Source organism: Rutidosis leptorrhynchoides, chromosome 5 (assembly GCF_046630445.1).
Source record: "Rutidosis leptorrhynchoides isolate AG116_Rl617_1_P2 chromosome 5, CSIRO_AGI_Rlap_v1, whole genome shotgun sequence".
Taxonomy (NCBI): domain Eukaryota; kingdom Viridiplantae; phylum Streptophyta; class Magnoliopsida; order Asterales; family Asteraceae; genus Rutidosis; species Rutidosis leptorrhynchoides.
The window spans coordinates 356241555-356265715 of record NC_092337.1 but is presented as its reverse complement, the minus strand read 5'-3'; the positions used below and the strand labels follow the sequence as shown (position 1 = coordinate 356265715).

The window sequence follows — 24161 nt, the reverse complement described above, 5'->3', positions numbered from 1 at the left end:
ATAGCTGATTCTGACGCCTTGCGGCCTAACGATACCGCATAAATAAAACCGTCTGTTTCGGTCATATCACAGAACTAGCGGATAGGCAGGATCCTTTGGTACTTGACTGTTCGTAAAATTCTAACAACCAAGTCCGACTAGACTTTCTAGACACCACTTAATATGTCAAATCAGATAACTTATACTCTGATACGATATTATTGGGAAAAAACGATCTCAAAAGTTCCCAACACTATCCCAATGACAACCAGTAGAGAAATTAGCATCACAAGAATTAACGTGAAAACTCCAAAATCGGAGAAAACCTACGGGCTCGCAAAGAGAGAATTTTAGCTATATCACAAATTGTTACAATGACCTAGACCGACCACTCTCTTTAAACTGAATACTCTCTTCAAAGATTCGACTCTACAATACTCTTAAACAAGAGAAGAAACAAGACTCGAAAATTTAAAGTGTATTTATTTTGGTGTGTATCGGAATGAAGGCTTCACCTCCTTTATATATCCAACTTTAAACTTGGTCACCAAGCACAATTTTGTCACCAACCTCTTTTTGATCTCTAAGGCCACCTTGCTCTCCAAGTCCACCTTGCTCTTAGAGTTCACCTTGGTCTCCAAGTTCACAATTTAGAACCTTCCACACTTTAGGGATTTAGAAATAACATCTAACAAATAGGCGAAAGAAGGTGACGAAAATACAAGTTGTGAAGAAAAAGGAAAAGGTCAACGACATATCGGGAATCAACGTAGAAGGCGCGTGGAATATTGAACTGGAAGAGATCAAACATGGAGGCTTTTCTACTTTTTTCAATCAGTTTAAGGAAAACACCTACAGTAAGCCTTGTTTTTCCAGTGCCAATTTTTCGAATCTATCTAATACTGAGAAAGAGAACCTTGAAGTGTATGTCCCAATTGAGAAAATTAAAATCGCAGTTTGGGATGGTGTTGGGTCAAAAGCGCCAGGGCCAGATATGTTTAATTTTAGTATTATCAAAATGTTTCTTGAAGGTGATTCAAGTGTTCGGGTGGTTAATGAATTGGCTGAAATTGGGAACCTCCCCTCGGAGTTAAAATAGTTCCTTCATCACTTAATCCCCAAATCTTCAACCCCGATTTGTTTAAATGAATCATCTCTTTGCCACACTTGGTGAGTTAGTCTTGAATGTATTAACCACGTTATTCAAAGTGTAAAGAGGCGGTACCTTCACAAGTTGCACTTAAATCAATATTGTCATGAACAATTAACAATATATATTGAGGTGACTAGGGAAAAGAGTCATAAAAGGTCACATGATAACCAAATTAGACCGGATACATTTGAGTAAAAAATATTCTACTTCTTTAACTAAAGTAAATTTTATCCATTTACATAAACTAGACTCTTCCTATAGAGCATCCGGTGATCTATTTTTGTGCAACTCAAAAATCATTTAATAGTATTAGTTACTATCCCAAATATGTAATGAACTTAATTTAAAGATAACTGAGTAGTCATGTGTTCCTATTGACTTTAATCTGGTAATTGACTTTAATCTGGTAAGCATTTAATCTATATGTTACACATAAACCATTATACCTAACGTTATTTTCATTGATTTGAGATGTTAGTTGTAGAGATCGGATAACATTATTTAATTCATAAATCCATTGAAACAAGTTATGTCCACATCTTTTACACAAGTTTAACACTACTTAGATGAGTTTTAAACCAAACTCAACTAAATTTCAAAACTTATCTTGTGTGTATTAAAAGATACAGATTGAACGTTGAATATATTTAAATCTGAATAATTTAAAGATTATGATAAAACTTGATAATGAGTGACACAAATTTGCGACTTGCGAATAGTGCATGACACCGATTTGGAATAGTTTCTCGTAACTTTGAAAGGTCATATATTTTGATTTTGAGCTCCGATTAGGTCACTATCTTTTTGAAATCATTTTTTCGAGATTTATCCATTGAAAAATAGCCGAAGACGGTCCGTATCAAGAAAAAAAATTAAATTCGGCTCGTTGACCTTCAGTTATAAAGTTTTTCATTGATTTTCACTTTTATACGTATTTTGACCATTTATAAGTTGATATATATTTCGTTAAATTATCTATTATCTATATGTAATAGTATCTATTCAAGAAACACCAACATTAATTAATTAGTTATTTATTATACCTCTACTTTATTTTTATTTTTAATTTAATAAAACCGTTAAAATTCAAATCTACACTTTTATTTACGGAATATATATTTTTTAAACTTCATTTTACAACTTCTTTAAAATATATAATATTTTCTAAATTACAAAGCGAAATCATTTTTCGCAGCAACGCGCGAGCATCTTCCTGCTCGTTTACTATCAATATTGACTGAAAGTACACGAAAGTATGAAACCTTAAAATCAATTAAAGAATAAATAACACACACTACAAATCGCAAGATCGAATTCCACACAAATTTTGAAACTTCGACTTTAATATCAACGGATAGATCTCAAAATAATAAACGCTTAAAAAAGGTGTTCAAATTGGAACTATAATTTAAATGATATGGCCCTTTAAAATTAATAAGTCATGATATGAAGTTTTCGGTCATGACCTATTCACAAATTGCAACAATAAATTGAGTATGACACGGGATTTTTCCAATTTTTTTTTTTTTCAAATTATTATAGTTTGTTCAAGAAACGACATTTTGGTTAATATCTCTTGTCCGAATGCTCGTTACATATATTTAAAGAGGATTTAATTTTATTATCATCTTTGGACTTAAAAAAAAAAATAGACGTGGAAAGATAACAAATTTATTATCACTAATTTTAATGTGTCATCTAATTCTCACACCAAAAAGATATGCTATTCTCACACCAATTTTATGCTAGTTTTTTGATTCTCAGTAATTCAGTTTTATATTTTGTTGATGTTTGGATCCGTCATTTATATTAATGTTTCTTGAAAAATAAAATTCTGAGTGGTAATATGGAAAAAAAAAAAAAAAAAAAAAAAAAAAAAAACTTACGGATATATTTACTGAAAACTTACCATTGTAAGCTCTTTAACTAAATTATTCCATAACTAATTTCGACTCCTTTTATTGATCGACCATCACTAGATATAGTGTTAATGAAGTTTAAATTATTAGCCTTGACAAAACCCTATATATGTAAACTTAAGACCCCTCTCTCGAAATATATCTTCAACTAACCTTGTGAACACAATGGCCATCGGAAATAACTTTTATACCATCGTGACGGCCATGGTGCCGTTATACGTGGCCATGTTTCTCGGTTACGGCAGCGTTAAATGGTGGAAGATCTTCAATGATAACCAATGCGCCGGCATCAACCGTTTTGTTTCCATTTTTTCATTACCTTCCATCTGTTTTATATTCATCTCCTACAACAATCCTTACACAATGAACTTTCAGTTCCTTGCGGCCGACACTCTCCAAAAAATTGTCATCCTTGCAGCACTCGGCCTCTGGGCTAAATTCGCGAAAAACGGAAGCTTTGATTGGACGATTACGATCTTCTCACTCTCAACGCTCCCAAACACATTTGTGATTGGAATTCCATTATTGAATGCCATGTATGGTGAATTTACAGAGTCACTTATGGTTCAAATTGTGGTGATGCAATTCATTGTTTGGTATACTTTAGTTCTTTTCTTATTCGAGATTCGTGGCGCAAGGAACTTGATCATGGAAAAGTTCCCAGAAAACGGATTAGATATCGCTTCAATTAAGGTTGATTCGGATGTTGTTTCTCTTGATGGTCACCATTTTCTTGAAACCGAATCAGAGGTGCAAGATGATGGAAAACTTCGCGTTACCGTGAGAAGATCGAATGTGTCAAGAAGATCAACTGGAATTGGTTCTTTATCAGGGGTGGAAATTTACAGTTTAAGCTCATCAGCCATACCCACTCCATGTTCTAGTTTCAATCAACCTGGTTTTTGTTCTGTTATGGGGTTATCAAACTTTGTCCTAGATACTATGGAAGTAAAACCAAAAATCCGAAGAACATCAGAAAATGAGGTCGGATTGTTTTCTCGCAGCACAAGCGCGCCCGTATTTTCAAAAATCGAGCCATCATCTAGACTAGATCAAAATCGCGCAAAGGATTTAATCTCGAAAACCACAAGTAATATGTTTCTCCAATCGTCTTGATAAATGTACATCAGTGACGGAACTTGAAAATATATTGAATTAATTATATATGATTGTGATTTTGCTGCCGACCAACGTAGAAAATCATTTTTACCCTTATTTTGGCCTGGCAGTATCCAGGTAACTCCTTCAACTTTGAGATTGTGGGTTCAAGTCCTGTGGTGGACAATATTATATATATTCGTAGAAATATTTGTGTAAGGTGTGTGAGTTTGCCTTAAGAAAAAAAAAATACTAAAATGTTTGGGGGTCACAGCCCCTTTTGTCACTACTATGTGCCGCCGATGCGGCATGATGAAGGCCCTTTAATGATTTTGTTTGTGGCTAGGTACAGATATGGAAAGAAATAAGGATCAAATGATAAAACTACAGTTGGAGTCGGTGACGGAGGACCATGGTAATAATGTGGATGTTGCGGCTAAGAGTAGCGGAAAACAGATGCCATCCGCCGGTGTGATGAGCCGTTTGATACTGATAATGGTTTGGCGGAAACTTATTAGGAACCCAAACACGTACAGCAGCATCATAGGTCTAATTTGGTCTCTTGTATCATTCAGGTAAATCCTAAAATTATGTTTTCGTGATTAAATGTTAAAGTAATACAGATTTAGAAAATAATACTACAGTAGTATTTTATTATTTGTAAATTTTAAAATGGTGAATCGAATCACGTACAGGTGGGATGTGAGAATGCCAAAGATAATAGAGAATTCAATCACGATGATCTCAGATGGTAGTTTTGGTTTAGCTATGTTTAGCTTAGGTAAACGCTTCTCACTTATTTTTTATACATTATTATCATTATTATTATTGCTCCGTATTTACTGCTAGGAATGAGTAGGTGAACCCTAACAAAATTTGATAACCTCAAGTTATCAACCCCATTGATTATAAACGGATTATATGTGATGAACACGAACAAACTAGTAAAAATAGGATAATATAACGTGATTATATGTGATCAATGTGATTACTTTAATCCATGGTCAACAAACGAGTATTCTTATTATTAAAATTCGTAGGTACAATTTACAGGTTACATATGGGAGTATTTATAACATTAAATGAGTTAGAATCGTGACACAATGTGGATTCCTCAAATCAAATTCCGACTGCCCAGACCATTTTTTCGCGATTGAGAGCTCTGACTTGCATAACACCTCGCGTTCGTGATGTTATATTCGATCAGAATTTCCAGTCGCGAGCTAAAACTTCCCACACGTGAGCTTGTCGAATTCCACATCGCAATTGCAACTCCTACTCTCGCGGTAGCGAGATATAGAACAACAACACTCTTCGATTATGTTTAACTCGATTCATACTCCAACAATCTCTCACTCGAAGAGAAGTTAAACAACACCCATCTTTAACCTGTTTTCATCCCATAGCAACAAGCCGACCCATTGATTACACACTCCTTTTGATACCGCCGAATTTGCACCCGAATCACGTCGCACTTCACTCATTAACCAATGAGCAAGTGAAGTCTTTCGACACCAAAATTACCGCTAAGCTATAATTCGATCTTTATGTTACTAGCTTGGGACCAAGAACTACTCTCTAGGTACAGAACCTATCTCCTTAGTTTATGAGATAACGGGTCATTTGAGTACGACCCAATCAACCCCATTGCCCAAGGAATCCACTCATACACAATATCATCCACCCAATTTAACGTTTCAAAAGAGAATAAACTCTTTGGTAGAACAAACACATGGACTGTACCGATTAAAACCTTGCGTGAGAACGCAATTGCACCTTTAATCGTTCACTTTATCGCCTTTGCTTTCACTGTTGGAACACCGACTACATACGTGCGTACGAATTTCGACGAACCCAAATTTTCACCTGGAGCCAACTCATTGTATGGATGTATCATTAACTGTGACTCCTAGAAAAACCTTTTTGTTCTTTAACCACGGTCGGTCGCAACAAAGTTGCCATTGGAGAAGATCTACCCCGAAGTAACGAAAACTCTAGTGTACCCAACTTGACCCGAATATCCACTAGTTTCGACTTCCATCGAGCTCCCACTCAAACAAGACCCCTCAACAATACCGTAAAGCGTTAGCACACTAGGATTTTTAGCACCTACAAAACCACCTAGTCATTCCTCAGAATGAACATCAACCATATATATGGTTCCCCTTTTGTACACACGAGCAATAGCATAATCTCATTTAATCACTATACACTTTTGATCCCCAAATAGAACATGGCACCTATCATCATCCAATTGACCAAACGAGATCAATATACTCTTGAGCTTGGAGATGAACCTCACATCCCTCAAGATCCAAGCATAACTCAAGTGTCTAACCATAAGATCACCAATACCTACAATATCAAGAGTATTCCCATTCACAACTCAAACCCTACTGAAATAACCCTTGAAATTCACCATCCCGTTCATGTAGTGGGTATCATGGTACGAGGCACCCGAATCTAAAATCCAAGATTCGTCAAGAACCTCTTCTTCGCACATCCTCGATCACCGTAGTCACCGCACTCCCACCCGACTTAAGACTCGTGCACTTTGACTTATAGTGACTAACTTGTTACAACTCTAACACACCACGTTCTTACTCCTTGATGGACTCCTTGACCTAGCTCTTCCCTGACTTACATTTAGAACCGAATCCGAACTCCTACTTGAATCTTTCCTATGAATACCTTCGCTAAGAATCAAATCACGAATTCCTTCAAAAGTGAGCTTAGTAGTTCCGGATGAACCACTAACCACCGTAACCGTACCGGCCTAACTATCAGGTAACGAAGATAGCAAAAATAATATATCAAGTTCGTCATTAAATTTAATACTAATCGATTTTAACCGAGTTAAAATCAAATTTAACTCATTAACAAGATCCGCTGTCGAGGAACCCTACGTGGTCCTGGCATTCAGCAATTGCCGAATCAAGAAAACTTTGTTCAAAGCGGGTGGCTTTTCCTACAAGTTGGATAACGCCACAATCAATTCTGCGGGTGTGGTTTCACCCACAATGTTGTAAGCAACGTTCTTGGCTAGAGAAAGTCAAACAACCCCTAGGGCATGTCTATCCAATAAATCTCACTCACTTTGCACCATCGTTTCCGGCTTAACACCCGTTAATGGTAGATGAAGATTCTTTTGATAGAGAAGTGTTAGGATTAAAGCACGTGAGCCTTAACAAGACTTGATAACACTAGGTTATCAAACCCACTTACAATAAACGAAAATAGTTGACGTATATGAAGAAACTAGCAAAAACGATAAAGACAAGATAATTTAACGAGTTTATATGTAATCACAAATGATTACTTTAATCCTCGGCCACTAAAGAGAGTTCTTTTATTGATAATTTTCATGGATACATGTATGGGTTACAATAAGATGCTTAAATAGGCAAAACCAAACAAAGAAATAACTTTGGGAACAAGAAAATGTGTTTTTCCTCGTCAGACTCCCGGATAGGCTTAAGCCGCGTCGTGGCTGGAGGAACCACGTCGTGGCTTAAAGCATGATCTCGAAACAGTAAAATTCCAAGTGTTAAGCCACGTCGTGGCTGGAGGATCCGCGTCGTGGCTTAAAGCTGCAACGAAGTTATTTCTCGTTTTTTAAATCCTTGTTTAACTCACTTCGCACTCCAACAATCTCCCACTCGAAGAGACGTTAAACAACATCCATTTAACCTAACATCACCAACATCATTATCCCACAATAAGAACTTGACCCGCTAATTATACCTCCTTTTGATACCGCCGGATTTGCACCCGAATCACGCCGCACTTCACTCGATAACCTTTAAACATGTGAAGTCTTTCGACACCAAAAATTACCGCTGAGCTATAATACGATCTTTATGTTACTAGCTTGGGAAACAAGAACAACTCTTTGGATATGGAATCTACCTCCTTAGTTTAGGAGATAACGGGTCATTTGAGTCCGACCCGACCCAATTAACCCCATCGCCTAAGCGATCCACCCGTACATAATATCATCCACCCGATTCAACTTTCCAACAAAGAATAAACCCATCGGTAGATCAAACATGTGGATAACACCATCAAGGCAGCCATGTGAAAACGCAATCACACCCTTGATCTTTCACATAACCGCCTTTGCTTTCACCATTGGAACACCGACCACATACGTGCGCACATCTTTTGACAAACCCGATTTTTCATCCCGAGCCAACTCCCATTGTACGGATGTATCATCAACCATGACTCTTAAGAAAACCTCTTTTTCATCTTCCTCGGTCGACCACAACAATGTTTCCAATGGAGAATATCTACCCGAAGTACCGAAAGCTCTAGTGTACCCAAATCGACCTGAATTTTTACTAGCTTCAACTTCCTTTGAGCTCCCACTCAAACAAGATCCCTCAACAATTTCGGAAAGCATTAGCATGCTAGGACTTTTGACATCCACAGAATCACCTAGCCATTCCTCTTTAGGAACTTCAACCATATACATGGTTCCCCTTGTAAACCCGCGAGCAGCCACATAATCTCCCTTAAACACTACCCACTTTTGATCTCCAAATAGGATATGACAATTATCGTCATCCAATTGCCCAACCGAAATCAACCGACTCTTGTGCTCTGGAACGAACCGCACATTCCTCAAGATCCAAGCATAATTCAAGTGTCTAACCACGAGATCACCAATACCCGCAATATCAAGTGTACTCCTGATAAGGCTAAAAAGGAACATATATTTCATAGCATTATCCCCCAAGAAAGACAAGATTTTAGTTGCAATTGTTCCATTTTCAAGTAATATTCGTTTATATTAAATAAGTGAGAAGACAAAAGGCAAAAACGACGAATTGAAGACACAAAGGTCCAAAAAGCTCAAAAGTACAAGATACAATCAAAAAGGTTCAAATTATTGATGAGGAACGTCTAAAAATGACAAGAGTACAAGTTACAAAACGCAAAGTACAAGATATAAAATTGTACGAAAGGACGTTCGAAAATCCGGAACCGAGGCATGAACCGACTTTCAGCGCTCGACGCAACGGTGTAAAAATTACGAGTCAACTATGCACAAGAATAAAATATAATATTTAAATAATTCATAATAAGAATAATATTAAATAATAAAAAGTTGTTAATTGAGCATAGTTCAGGGGTCGTAAATGAAAATTCAATTTATAATTTTTCCTATAAAAGGACGATATGTAACGATGATAGAGAAGATATTTTTTTCGATCCTTTTTTCTTTCTATCTTTTTTCTTATTTTTCTATATCAAATATCAATATCTATATTTATAATTCTCTATCATAATGTTAATGTAATCAGATATAACAATAATCTTAATTTTAATTTTAAATTATGATAATAATAAGATTTATGATAGAGATCGTTTGAGTGTGTAAGTCGAAATTCTGTCCGTGTAACGCTACGCTATTTTTAATCATTGTAAGTTATGTTCAACCTTTTTACATTAATGTCTCGTAGCTAAGTCGTTATTATGCTTATTTAAAATGAAGTAATCATGATGTTGGGCTAATTACTAAAATTGGGTAATTGGGCTTTGTACCATAATTGGGGTTTGAACAAAAGAACGACACTTGTGGAAATTGAACTATGGGCTATTAATAGATGGGGGGTATTGTCTAATTGAGTGACAACTCATTGGAGTCTGTCGAACCTATCTTCAAATTAATTAACCTAATAATTAATAATGATTATGGTTGTCCTATTTAGTGATGTTCATATGGAATCTGTTATAATCATTTAATTAATCAATTGGGTTGGGTAATTGATTATTCATTCTGATCAAGTGGATGAATTAATATTCATAAACTAATTAAAACAGGGGTGGATTACATACAGTGATAACTGATGTAATTGTTGACAGAAGTGATAACTGCGTCACAGTTTAAATCCTTAATCAGTTGGAATATTTGACTTCGGGTATAAGGGTAATTTGACGAGGATACTCGCACTTTATATTTATGACCGATGGACTATTATGGACAAAAACCAGATAGACGTATCAAATAAACCAGGACAAAGGACAATTAACCCATGGTAATAAATTAAAATCAACACGTCAAACATCATGATTACGGAAGTTTAAATAAGCATAATTCTTTTATTATATTTCTCATCGTATCTTTATTTACTATCATTTTATTACTCGCAATTTTATTTTCTGTCATTTTATTTATCGCAATTTATTTTACGCACTTTAATTTTTGTCATTTATTTTTACGCTTAAAATCGACAAACCGGTCATTAAACGGTAAAACCCCCATTTTATAATAATACTACTACTTATTTATATATATATTTTTACAAATAAACTTAATAATATAGCGTTAACTTCACCAGCTCCCTGTGGAACGAACCGGACTTACTAAAAACTACACTACTCTACGATTAGGTACACTGCCTATAGTGTTGTAGCAAGGTTTAGGTATATCCCATCCGTAAATTAATAAAACTTGTGTCATATTTTGTAGTATTTTGTATTAAAAATAATACTATTTCGTACCCTCACGCTACATCATCAAGTTTTTGGCGCCGCTGCCGGGGAGCGCTAAAACGCTATATTTTTAATTATAATAATATTGAAATAAAATATAATAATATAATAATATTGAAATAGAATATAATAATATAATAATATTGAAATAGAATATAATAATATAAAAATATTTAAGAATCTTTACGTAAATTTTAAAAAAAAAAAGTCGTATTTATTAAATACTTCAGGGGTATATTATGTAACTTATAATTAATAATTGCTATCATGTCGCTTTCATGTGAATAGTAAATTAATTAATTAATTTTCATTTACTATTCATGAATAGTAAATGAATTAAAAAAAAAAAATTTTTAAAAAAAAATTATAATTATAAAAAAATTATTAATTTGTAAAAAAAAAAATCGTTTTAAAAAAAAAAAAAAAAAAAAAAAATCGTTTTTTTTAAAAAAAAAAAAAAAAAAATTTTCGTTTTTAAAAAAAAAAAAAAAAAAAAAAAAAAAAAAAAAAAAAAAATTTTGTGTAAAAAAAAAAAAAAATCGTTTTTTTTAAAGAAAAAAAAAAAAGCGTTTTAAAAAAAAAAAAATTTGTAAAAAAAAAAAAAAAAAAAATCGTTTTTTTTTTTTTTAAAAAATTTAAAAAAAAAAAAAAAAACGAAAAAAAAAAAAAAAAAAAAAAAAAAAAAAAAAAAAAAAAAATCGTTTTTTTTTAAAAAATTTAAAAAAAAAAAAAACGAAAAAAAAAAAAAAAAAAAAAAAAAAAAAAAAAAAAAACGTAAAAAAAAAAATTATTAAAAAAAATATATATATTTTTAAAATTTTGTCTATAAAAAAAAAAAATGTTTTTTTTTAGTTTTATTACCTTTAGATTTTTAGACTATAGTCGCAACTTTTAGTATTAAGTTTAGTTTTGCCATAGTTATTTTTACTTCTAGAATTTTTAGGCTTTGCCGTAAAATCCCTTAAGTGATTATTCCTTAGACTAAGTTTTAGGTGCTTTAGAATTTTACGACGCCGTATTTCGCACTACTTTCTTATTTTTATTTTTCGACGCCTATTTTTCGACCTTTTATTTTTCGACATTTTTCGACGCGCAATCTATTTCTTTCTTATTTCTCGCCATTCTAGTTTTTAGGACTTAGAATTTTTTTCTACTTCTTCTCTAAATTTCTTAAAATTACGAAAATTTATTTTAAGTGGTTAAATTGATAGACATCAAAATTTTCTGGTTCGTAGTAATAGTTGGATTTGTACGTGGACCGGGTTATTGGAGCCAAACAGTCCTCAATTATATTGAGACCAAACGAATCCTGCCCCTCTGCTGCATCTTTTGGCTATTCGAAACGTGGGCAAAATCAGAAAAGTCTATTAATTGGATAACTTATTATAATTTTTCTTTCCTTTTTAAAAACAAATTAGATATTCAGTGAATGCACCGAGCAAGACGTTCGCCGCCGGTCATACGTTCACCACCTGTAACTCGATCAAGACATCTAGCAAATATTGTCGCCGTTGATTTTTCTTTAGAATCGTCATCTAGTCGAACAAGAACTCCAACTCAAATTTCCGATAATCCATCTTTTGAACCCGACTTCACAATTAAGAACCCTGAGCATATTCAAGGACAATTCCAAGATCCTGAACCACTAATTATTCCTCCTGAGCCACAAACCATTAAATCAGAATCCTCTAGTGATTCGTATTCAACAAATTCAATTATGGAAGTAACGGAACCTCTAAGTATGGAAGATCGAATGAGAGCCACACGCACGGGCCAAGGTCACGCCATTATTAAGCCAGAAGTTAATGCGTCAGATTATGAAATCAAAGGACAAATTCTACACATGGTAACTAACCAATGCCAATTCAGTGGTGCACCGAATGAAGATCCTAACGAACACCTTCGTACGTTTAAAAGAATTTGTACACTATTCAAAATCCGAGAAGTGGAAGATGAGCAGATCTATCTCATGTTATTTCCCTGGACTTTAAAGGGAGAAGCCAAAGATTGGTTAGAATCGTTACCTGAAGGGGCGATTGACACATGGGATGTTTTAGTTGAAAAATTTCTTAAACAATTCTTTCCGGCATCTAAAGCCGTGAGACTTCAAGGAGAAATTGTTACGTTCGCGCAAAAGCCAAATGAAACATTATATGAGGCGTGGACAAGATTCGGAAGGATGTTGAGAGGATGTCCTCAACACGGATTAGATACTTTTCAAATAGTACAAATCTTCTATAAAGGCGTAGACATCGCCACACGAAAAGACATCGACATAACCGCTGGTGGATCCATTATGAAGAAAACCGCAACTGAAGCTTACAAGATCATTGATAGCACAGCCTCCCACTCACATGAGTGGCATCAAGAAAAAGATATCTTTCGATCATCTAAAGTGGCTAGAGCCGATTCTAGCCATGACTTTGATTCCGTTTCCGCAAAAATAGATGCTTTCGAAAGACGAATGGAAAAGATGAATAAAGATATTCACGCAATACGAATCAGTTGTGAGCAATGCGGTGGACCACACTTATTGAAAGATTGTCACATTGAACCAACGATGGAACAACGAGAGAATGTTTCCTATATGAACCAAAGGCCGGGAAATAATTATCAAAATCATTATCAACCGCCAAGGCTAAACTTAAATCGAAATCAAAACATTCTTTACAATCCAAAAGGACCCGAAAATAACTGGTATAACCAACAAGGTCCGAATAACCAACCAACTCAAAACAACACTTTCAATCAACAAAGACCTAGCTTGTATAAACCACCACAACAACCCGAAGAGAAAAAGCCAAATCTAGAAGAAATGATGGCAAAGCTGATTGAATCTCAAACACAATTCATTACATCTCAAACCCAAACGAACGAGAGGTTTGATCAGTCATTAAGAACTCAACAAGCTTCCATTTTGAATCTAGAAAAACACGTAGGTACTCTTGCTAGCATGATGAGTGAGAGGGAACAAGGAAAGCTACCGAGTAATACTGAAGTAAATCCTCGGAATGAGAATGTTAATATGGTGTCAACGAATTCTGAAAAACCAGCATCAGAAGATGGGAAGGTTTCAGATGAGAGTAACAATGAAGAAGTTACACCACCACCACCCGAGTATGTAAAGCCAGTGGTGGCACCATACAAACCACCCATCCCGTTTCCAAGAAAAGGAGTTGAGTATGAGCAAGTGATAGGTAATAAAGATTGTGATACCTCTGGAAAGAAGAAGAAGAAAAAGAATAAGAAAGTGCAAGAAACAAAAGCCGTAAATATAAACCCGGTGAAGACAGTTCCACCAAAACCTCCACCTAGGGTAGGTGATCCGGGTGAATTTATTGTTCCTTGTCTACTTAGTGATTGTGTCATGTATGATGCACTAGCAGATTTAGGTGCGAGTGTGAGTGTTATGCCTCTTTCCTTATATAAGAGATTAGGTGTAGGTGAGTTAAGTCCAACGGATATGAGTGTTCGACTCTTTGATCAAACCATTAAGCACCCAGTTGGAATTGCTGACAAACTACCCGTTCAAGTAGGCAATTTAACCTTTCTAGTCGAATTTATTGTCATTGACATAGAAGAGGACCCAAACATTCCTCTAATTTTAGGTCGGCCATTCTTAGCGTCCACCAAGGCGTTATTTGATGTAGGAAATGGAAGAATGACACTTAAAAGTGGTGACAAATCGATCACCTTTATGATTCGAAAGTCTAAATCTCCACCAGCCAAAACCGTTGAACCAGTAAAAACAATTGGTAAGAACCATGTGCTTTTACCAACTCCAACGGTAATACTTAGCAATAATGAAACGCCTAAGTGTGGGGAAAATGAAGTAACACCTAATGATGACATGATAACAAAGAACCCCGTTGTTGATACGAAATTAAATAATCCCGTTATTAATAGTTCAATGAAGAAACTTATTAAACGGATTCGCGATGCTAGAACCAAGGGGAACTTTAAGTTATGTAACCGGTTAGTATCCAATCTATCACCTAAAGAAAAGGAGAAACTAGTTGAAATTATGGATATTACACAGGAATCCGACCAATGGCTTAAAGAAAAAGTCACGGATATGCAAGTTGATTATGGACCAAGAGAAATTGACGATAAAGTTAATCACAATTTTGACACCACGGCTACCTAAGTGTGGGGAGATTCAAATGTTCTAAAAAGAAAATGCTATCTAGAGTTAGTTGTTCTGTTCTCGTGTAGTTCCGAGAATGGAATCCGATTGGTCTTTTCCGCTAGCAGACACTAAAGAACTAGTTTTCTCCCCCCATTCTGAATTTTTGTTTTTTTTAGGTTTTATATGAAATTAATATGCTTTTAAGTTTTGTGTGATATTTAAAAACAAAATTTACTTTAATTCATTAAGTTGAAAAAATGATTTCTAAAATTCGTCGTGAGTTGAAGACTAGGTCATTAAGCCGAAATTGCTTTACCCGAGGGTGGGACGGCAAATTTTGTTATCATTATTTTTAATTTTATTGATCTAAAGTATGTCAAAAAGATATTAGACTTTATAAATTTTTGAACGTGGGGTAATATACCCAACTTCAAAAATATGTATATATATGTTTGTATTTTATATTATGTACAAAACAGGGTAGAACAACGCACTTTCAAAGACTAACATTAAGTTCAGCAATAGCTACTGATTTTGACGATAAGAAGCAAAATATCAAATGTGATGTAAAATAATATGCTTACAAACTGGGTATTTTTAATCACTTTTCTACACTAATCACCCTCATGAATTTATAATTATAGTCTGATTTCATGCAAATGAGGGCATTGCATGATCTCAAGTGTGGGGAAGGGTTATAAATTCTCTCGGGTTTGCACTTAGTTTATTTGCCAAATTTTGTGAAAATTTGAAAAATTTTCAACTAAATGAATTTAAAATCATGTTTATACATATTTATGAACGGTGAAAACTAGGTGATAATACCGAAATTATCGTTACCTCGGAAAGGACATAAATTGAGAAACAACCTAAAATGCTTGAATTCATTTAAAATGGAATAAAGGAGAATAAAAAGGCAAAGAAAGAAACTAAGTGTGGGGAGAATGTACCAAGTTATTCAATTAAAAACTATCTATCACATATCTTTGTACAAGATTATTGCAGGTACTTTTGTTTTGGATGATACTAATCAGTTTTACCCGGTTTACTGTAATACTTTTGAAAGAAAGATGGATCTACACGATGAATCAATTCCATCATTAAAAGGAAGTAAAGTCTTCCGAAAAAGACACGCGCTTCTTGATTTAGGTCATGAAGTTGTCGTCCAGACCAGCTGTAGGTTGACGAAAAATCTAGAAAAGTCATCTCTAAAATCAGCAGGAAATCCACGGACCTCAGCATCAAACAGGGTCGCCAAGTGGTCAGATTTATCCTAACCATGAGAAGGATTTATCTCGTACAATGGGGAGGCACCGTGCAAATTAGCTTGATAAGACTAATGAATCAGATCCCCAGAAAGGATAATCTCCTTAAAGATTAAAAATCAGCTTTTAAGACTGATATTACTCAATCCTAGAGATTGACCTTAAAGATTGAGAATTCAAACTCATGGAATTCAATGATATCTAAACTCGAGCTTGAACGAGAAAATATTTTGATCAAAAATACAAACCGATTTGTTTTCTGAAAATCCATTTTCAATGCGTTCATTACCATTGAACGTAAAATCCTAGGAATTCACCTGGAATTCATTAGGTCACCTGAAGCAAATCGGGTGTCAACCGTAAGAACGGTGGTTGCATAGCATGGTCAGAGACAGGACCTTGTGCCAGACCGAAAAATCATAGGATGATCTTTACTATCGCTCCTACCAAGGATAGTTCTAGCATCCGACACGTTAAAAGACCATAATCATCTGCATGTCACGGGACATTGCCTTAACAGTTTCTTGTTCATCGCTTTCCTTTACAACCGGACGGTAGTTTGCCGAAAGGTAATATACGGAACAAGTAAACTGGATGTGTGCTTTCCGATACCGGGATAGCAGTGGATTACACGAACCTAAATGTTTTTAGCCAAAATATTGATCCACAAATATATTTTGCAACACCAATGGTGGATCAAATCAGAAAACTTATCTAGGGTAAAAGCTAGATTGAATTTTCAAAAGATCAAATGTTTTCATAAAGATCCTATTTCCTAAAGGATCTAAATTTTTATAGTCATGTGGGACTGTAAACCGCCTTTCAAATGTGCACTTTGCTTTGGAAACCGAAAGTAAATCGGCTATTTGATTGCAAGTGTCGTTGACCTAAACCCAAGGCAACTGTGGATGACACACCCACCTTTAACCATGGTTCTATCGTTACTATCATTGTTTATAACACCGTATCAAAATCACTGATGTATAAAGTGTGAAGAATAAAGAAGTGATTCTAGTATGTTTTTATTTCAAGACTGTATTGCTTGAGGACAAGCAACGCTCAAGTGTGGGGATATTGATAAGGCTAAAAAGGAACATATATTTCATAGCATTATCCCCCAAGAAAGACAAGATTTTAGTTGCAATTGTTCCATTTTCAAGTAATATTCGTTTATATTAAATAAGTGAGAAGACAAAAGGCAAAAACGACGAATTGAAGACACAAAGGTCCAAAAAGCTCAAAAGTACAAGATACAATCAAAAAGGTTCAAATTATTGATGAGGAACGTCTAAAAATGACAAGAGTACAAGTTACAAAACGCAAAGTACAAGATATAAAATTGTACGAAAGGACGTTCGAAAATCCGGAACCGAGGCATGAACCGACTTTCAGCGCTCGACGCAACGGTGTAAAAATTACGAGTCAACTATGCACAAGAATAAAATATAATATTTAAATAATTCATAATAAGAATAATATTAAATAATAAAAAGTTGTTAATTGAGCATAGTTCAGGGGTCGTAAATGAAAATTCAATTTATAATTTTTCCTATAAAAGGACGATATGTAACGATGATAGAGAAGATATTTTTTTCGATCCTTTTTTCTTTCTATCTTTTTTCTTATTTTTCTATATCAAATATCAATATCTATATTTATAATTCTCTATCATAATGTTAATGTAATCAGATATAACAATAATCTTAATTTTAATTTTAAATTATGATAATAATAAGATTTATGATAGAGATCGTTTGAGTGTGTAAGTCGAAATTCTGTCCGTGTAACGCTACGCTATTTTTAATCATTGTAAGTTATGTTCAACCTTTTTACATTAATGTCTCGTAGCTAAGTCGTTATTATGCTTATTTAAAATGAAGTAATCATGATGTTGGGCTAATTACTAAAATTGGGTAATTGGGCTTTGTACCATAATTGGGGTTTGAACAAAAGAACGACACTTGTGGAAATTGAACTATGGGCTATTAATAGATGGGGGGTATTGTCTAATTGAGTGACAACTCATTGGAGTCTGTCGAACCTATCTTCAAATTAATTAACCTAATAATTAATAATGATTATGGTTGTCCTATTTAGTGATGTTCATATGGAATCTGTTATAATCATTTAATTAATCAATTGGGTTGGGTAATTGATTATTCATTCTGATCAAGTGGATGAATTAATATTCATAAACTAATTAAAACAGGGGTGGATTACATACAGTGATAACTGATGTAATTGTTGACAGAAGTGATAACTGCGTCACAGTTTAAATCCTTAATCAGTTGGAATATTTGACTTCGGGTATAAGGGTAATTTGACGAGGATACTCGCACTTTATATTTATGACCGATGGACTATTATGGACAAAAACCAGATAGACGTATCAAATAAACCAGGACAAAGGACAATTAACCCATGGTAATAAATTAAAATCAACACGTCAAACATCATGATTACGGAAGTTTAAATAAGCATAATTCTTTTATTATATTTCTCATCGTATCTTTATTTACTATCATTTTATTACTCGCAATTTTATTTTCTGTCATTTTATTTATCGCAATTTATTTTACGCACTTTAATTTTTGTCATTTATTTTTACGCTTAAAATCGACAAACCGGTCATTAAACGGTAAAACCCCCATTTTATAATAATACTACTACTTATTTATATATATATTTTTACAAATAAACTTAATAATATAGCGTTAACTTCACCAGCTCCCTGTGGAACGAACCGGACTTACTAAAAACTACACTACTCTACGATTAGGTACACTGCCTATAGTGTTGTAGCAAGGTTTAGGTATATCCCATCCGTAAATTAATAAAACTTGTGTCATATTTTGTAGTATTTTGTATTAAAAATAATACTATTTCGTACCCTCACGCTACATCATCAACTCCCATTCGAAACTCAACCTTACCGGAGTATTCCTTGAAGTTCACCATATCGTTCATGTATGGGGTAACATGATACGAGTCACCGGAATCTAAAACCCAAGATTCATCAAGAACCTCTTTTTTGCACATCAACACATCTTCGATCACCATAGTCGATACGCTTCTACCCGATTTACGACTTGGGCACTTTGACTTATAGTGACCAACTTGTTGACAATTCCAACACACCACGTTCGTGCTCCTTGACGGACTTCTTGACCTAGCTCTTCCTCGACTAAAACTTAGAACCGAACCCGAACTTCCATACGAATCTTTCCTACGAATACCTTCGCTAAGAATTAAATCCCGGATTCCTTCAAAAATTAACTTAGTAGTTCTGGATGAACCACTAACCGACGTAACCGTACCGGCCAACTATCGAGCATTGAAGATAGCAAAAACAACGCCTCAAGCTCATCATTGAATTTAATATTCACCGATTTTAAACGAGTTAAAATTGAATTAAAATCGTTAACATGATCCACCACCGAGGAACCCTCCATCATCCTAGCATTCACCAATTTCTGAATCAAGAAAACTTTGTTCAAAGCGGGTGGCTTTTCATACAAGTTAGATAAAGCCGCAAGTACACGCGCTGTTGTGGTTTCACCCACGATGTTGTAAGCACCGTTCTTGGCCAGAGAAAGTCAAACAACTCCTAGGGCTAGCCTATCCAACAACTCCCACTCACCTTGAGTCATCTCTTTCAGTTTAACACCCTTCAACGGTTGGTAAAACTTCTTTGATAGAGCACATCTTCAATTTGCATCCCTAAAAGCTAAAATTATTCTCATCAAACGTATCAATCTTCACATCACTCTTTTCCACCATTGTTCTCGTAAAACCGAACTGAAGCTCTGATACGACTTGTTAGGATTAAATCACGTGAACCCTAACAAGATTTGATAACCCTAGGTTATCAAACCCACTTACAATAAACGAAAATAGTTGATGTATATGAAGAGACCAGCAAAAACGATAAAGACAAGAGAATTTAACGAGGTTATATGTAATCACAAATGATTACTCTAATCCTCGGCCACCAAAGAGAGTTCTTTTATTGACAACTTTCGTGGATACATGTATGGGTTACAATAAAATGCTTAAATAGGCAAAACTCAACAAGGAAATAACTTTGGGAACAAGAATCCGCGTTTTTCTTCGTCAGACTCCCAGATGGGCTTAAGCCGCGTCGTGGCTAGAAGGATTCGCGTCGTGGCTTAAAGCATGATCTCGAAATAGAAAAATTCGAAGTGTTAAGCCACGTCGTGGCTGGAGGAGCCGCGCCATGGCTCAAAGCTGCAACGAATTTTTTTCTCGCTTTTCAAATCCTTGTTTAACTCGCTTCGCACTCCATCAAGAATGTCTTCCACTTACATCTTCCAAATGCTAAAATTGTCCCATCAAACCAATCAATCTTCACATCACTCTTATCCGCCATTGTTCCTGCAAACACGTGAGTCTAAGCTCTGATACCACTTATTAGGAACGAGTAGGTGAACCATAACAAGACTTGATAACCACAAGTTATCAAACCCGCTGACAATAAACAGATTATATATGATGAATAGAAAGAAACTAGTAAAACCCTAAAAACACGAGAATATAACGTGATTATATGTAATCAATGTGATTACTTTAATCCACAGCCAACCAAAGAGTATTCTTATTATTAAAATTCGTAGGTGCGTATTACATGTTACATATGTGGGTATTTATAGCATAAAACGATTTAGAATCGCGACACAATGGGGATTCCTAAGTCGAATCAAATTATGGCCGCCCAGACTGTTTTTCGTGATCGCGAGCTCTGGCTTGCATATCACCTTGCGTTCGCGAGGTTATATTCAAACAGAATTTCCAGTCACAAGTTAAAACCTCCCACACGCGAGCTTGTTGAATTCCACATTGCGATCACGACTCCTACTCTCGCGGTTGCGAGATACACAATAGCAACATTCTTTGTTTTTGTTTAACTCGATTCGCCTCCAACATTTGCCGTTAGACTGATATAGAAAATTTGGCGGTTATGCACTTAAACAATTTGACTAAAGTAGAAATAGAAATAAAATTGGAACTGCAGGAGTAACTGATCTTTGTTCTACAAAGATATCAACATTATGCAAAACCATCTAGCATGGAATAACTTAGTTAAACACAAAGGTTGTTCCTCTAAGTTCTATACGACTTTTTTTATCATGAATATATACGATACGATATACGAAGTTGTGAACCCTGTACGTGAAAAAAATAAGTTAAAATAGTACTTTAAATTGGGCACGGGCGAGTTTTATTAAGTCGATATTGAATTATTTTTTTACGTCAATTTGGGATCACCCAGGGGGGACTAAATCACTCACGGGTTCATTTCTCGTAATTGCATAACCCGCCCCAACTACTGCCCTGGAGGAAACCCGGATCAATCCGAGGGCATGGCCGATAAAACCCCCTTTCCTGCTGCTCCCACACAAAGCGAAAGGTGACCTAGGTGGAAACTTCAGTTCAGGGATAACATTGAGTGCAATATATATCTATATATATATATATATATATATATATATATATATATATATATATATATATATATATATATATATATATATATATATATATATAGATGTTACAGTCCAGTGGAGTCGGACTTCTGACCTCTCGCTGAGAAAGGCAGGCTACTACCAGTTGAGCTACAACTCAATGTTAAGTCGATATTAAAATATTACTCTGAAACTGATAATCTTATGCTTAATTTGCAATTGAAGGTTTATTTATGGCGCTTCAACCGAAGTTATTAGCATGCGGGAGATGGAACACAATACTTGGTATGGTAGTGAAATTTCTATTAGCACCAGTGGTAATGTTAATAACAAGTCTCATTGTTGGCCTTCGTGGTACCCTGTTGTATGTTGGCATTGTCCAGGTAAATGTTACTCATCCACATCACATAATTATTACTAAATAAATGAGTTTTTCTTTGTTTAGATTATCGGGTAAAAGGAGTATTTTTACTTTAGGGTACACGGCAAAACTGAGTTATCTGTTTCTAACTCTTTTCTTTATAACCTCAAAATATGTTTCTAGTGAAGTTTGAACGTAATTGTAACATCTTAGACTAACCTTTACGGGCGGCCTTTTCGATTTATGCCTCACATGTAGTAACTTTTTTTATTACCTGGCTCTTGGGTAAGAAAACCACGCCTCTAATAATGGACAGGGGCAGATTTATTTTATGTTGAGTGGTAGTACAGGACACCAGTGAAATACGCGTTGTAGTTGAAATTTTATTTGATTTTTAACTAATGAAAGTAGTAGATAGTGTAAATTTTTTTAAGTGATCATAAGTCATCTAGTAGAAAATTACTATCATTCTTAGATCCGCCACTATATAACGCGTCAAAAATGGGGGCATCTAATTGCTTTGCAAAGGGGAAAATTTAAGGCGTTAAATATTATTATATTATTATTATTATTTTATCCATTTTCACTCATTCACAAATTATATTTTGTCACGGTATCCAAAACTTCTACAATAACTTTCGCCATAACATATCATCAAATAAATGAGATTGTCACGTCACATTCATTGTAATAAGTAGTCTTATAACGATATATCAAGATCCTGACCAAGGCTATCTTGAGATGGTTAGATAACATATTTTTCATTTTTTGATATTAGTCTTTTGATAATAAATAAATATCTTTGTATAACAGGCTACACTATGTGTTGGGATTGTACCATTTGTTTATGCTAAAGAATACGATCTTCATCCAACGATTGTTAGTACTGCGTAAGTATAAACTTATTATTGTGACTAGACTAAGTGTAGTTTTTGGTTGTTCGCATGCTTATTTATGATTTAAGAATTCTAATAAGTTTATCGTTTTCTCAGGGTTATATTTGGAATGTTAATAACAGTACCCATAACTGTGTGCTACTACATCCTAATCCGCATCTTGACTTGAAAAATTAGAGATTATACACGCATCTACGTCTCTGTTGAATTGAAATACAAGACAATCTGACAATGTAACCTGGCTAGTGATTAGTTACTCGTAGTATCAGTTTACGATCAATTAATACTCCACCTTAAATAACATATAATTCAAGAAATGATATGATTTCTTGATTTTCCCTCGCGTGTTTTACAAACACGTGCATATTTGAGATATGTATTTAAGTTGAACACTTATAATGGTCATCTCATTCGAGATAAAGAAAATTGTGCGATTGGTACTTGTGGTTACATCATATGAAGTAGCTGTTGTTGGTCCCTGTGATTTATAAAATGAGCGTGAGTGGTCCCTGTCAGTAATAACCGTTAAAAATGTCCGTTAAATTATGTCATATGCAATGCATGTGAGGGGTATTTCTGTCTTTTCGTTCATCTTCTTTACCACTTTTTTCCTGATCACTCAAGCTTTTCCTCATTAAAAACCCTAATTAAAAACCCTCTCCACTTCTTATCTTCATCTTTTTCTCTAATAGGTTATTACTATGTCTACCGCATTCTTTCACGGCTAAACTCCTTTACGACCCATTTCTTCTACAACGATCTTTCCTAAATAATTAACAATTGGATTAGAGATTCATAATTATTAATTATTAGAACCCATTTTCATGAACAATCAATCGTAAATGCAATTGCGACAGAATAATGCTTCATGTTTCTTTCTCCATCACCGGTCAACATTATTTATTATCTAAACAAACTCCCACTTTTTATACCTCATATAAGGATCAAATAAGATCGGTGATGGTTGAGCATCCCCTCGCCAAAAAATTCACAGGGCATCCCACGCCGAACATCCCACACCCAATCATCCCTCCCATGTGGGTTTTATTTCTTAAATTCAGATAATTGAAATGCAATAGATTAATTTGTGGTAACCTTTTTTTATTCATATACAAATTATATGTTGTGATACGGTCTCTGCGAGTCGACCGCTAACTTCTAGGATAAAGCCGATTCGAGATGGCGAGTCTCCAAAGAAAATAGACTTTTGGAAAAGAGACTTTGGCTAAACCAAACAATTCATTCATCATATCCTTCAAATGCAAACAACTTACAAATTTATAGTAGAGCTACAATAACTGATACGTGACCACAGAAACATGTTAATAACTACTAATGCAATGCAAACTACAAGATAAGCTTCTAGCCTAACTAAAT

The 24161-nt window shown here is 34.7% G+C and overlaps 1 protein-coding gene across 1 annotated transcript; it reads left to right on the top strand.

Moving 5' to 3' along the window:
• Nucleotides 1–3216: 3216 nt before the first annotated feature.
• On the top strand, nucleotides 3217–22953 carry LOC139849679 (probable auxin efflux carrier component 1c). The gene is made up of 6 exons (XM_071839311.1): nucleotides 3217–4141; nucleotides 4496–4724; nucleotides 4845–4930; nucleotides 21753–21910; nucleotides 22702–22778; nucleotides 22881–22953. Exons 1-6 carry the CDS (start codon nucleotides 3217–3219, stop codon nucleotides 22951–22953), a joined length of 1548 nt encoding a protein of 515 aa, XP_071695412.1.
• The last annotated feature ends 1208 nt before the right edge of the window (nucleotides 22954–24161 follow it).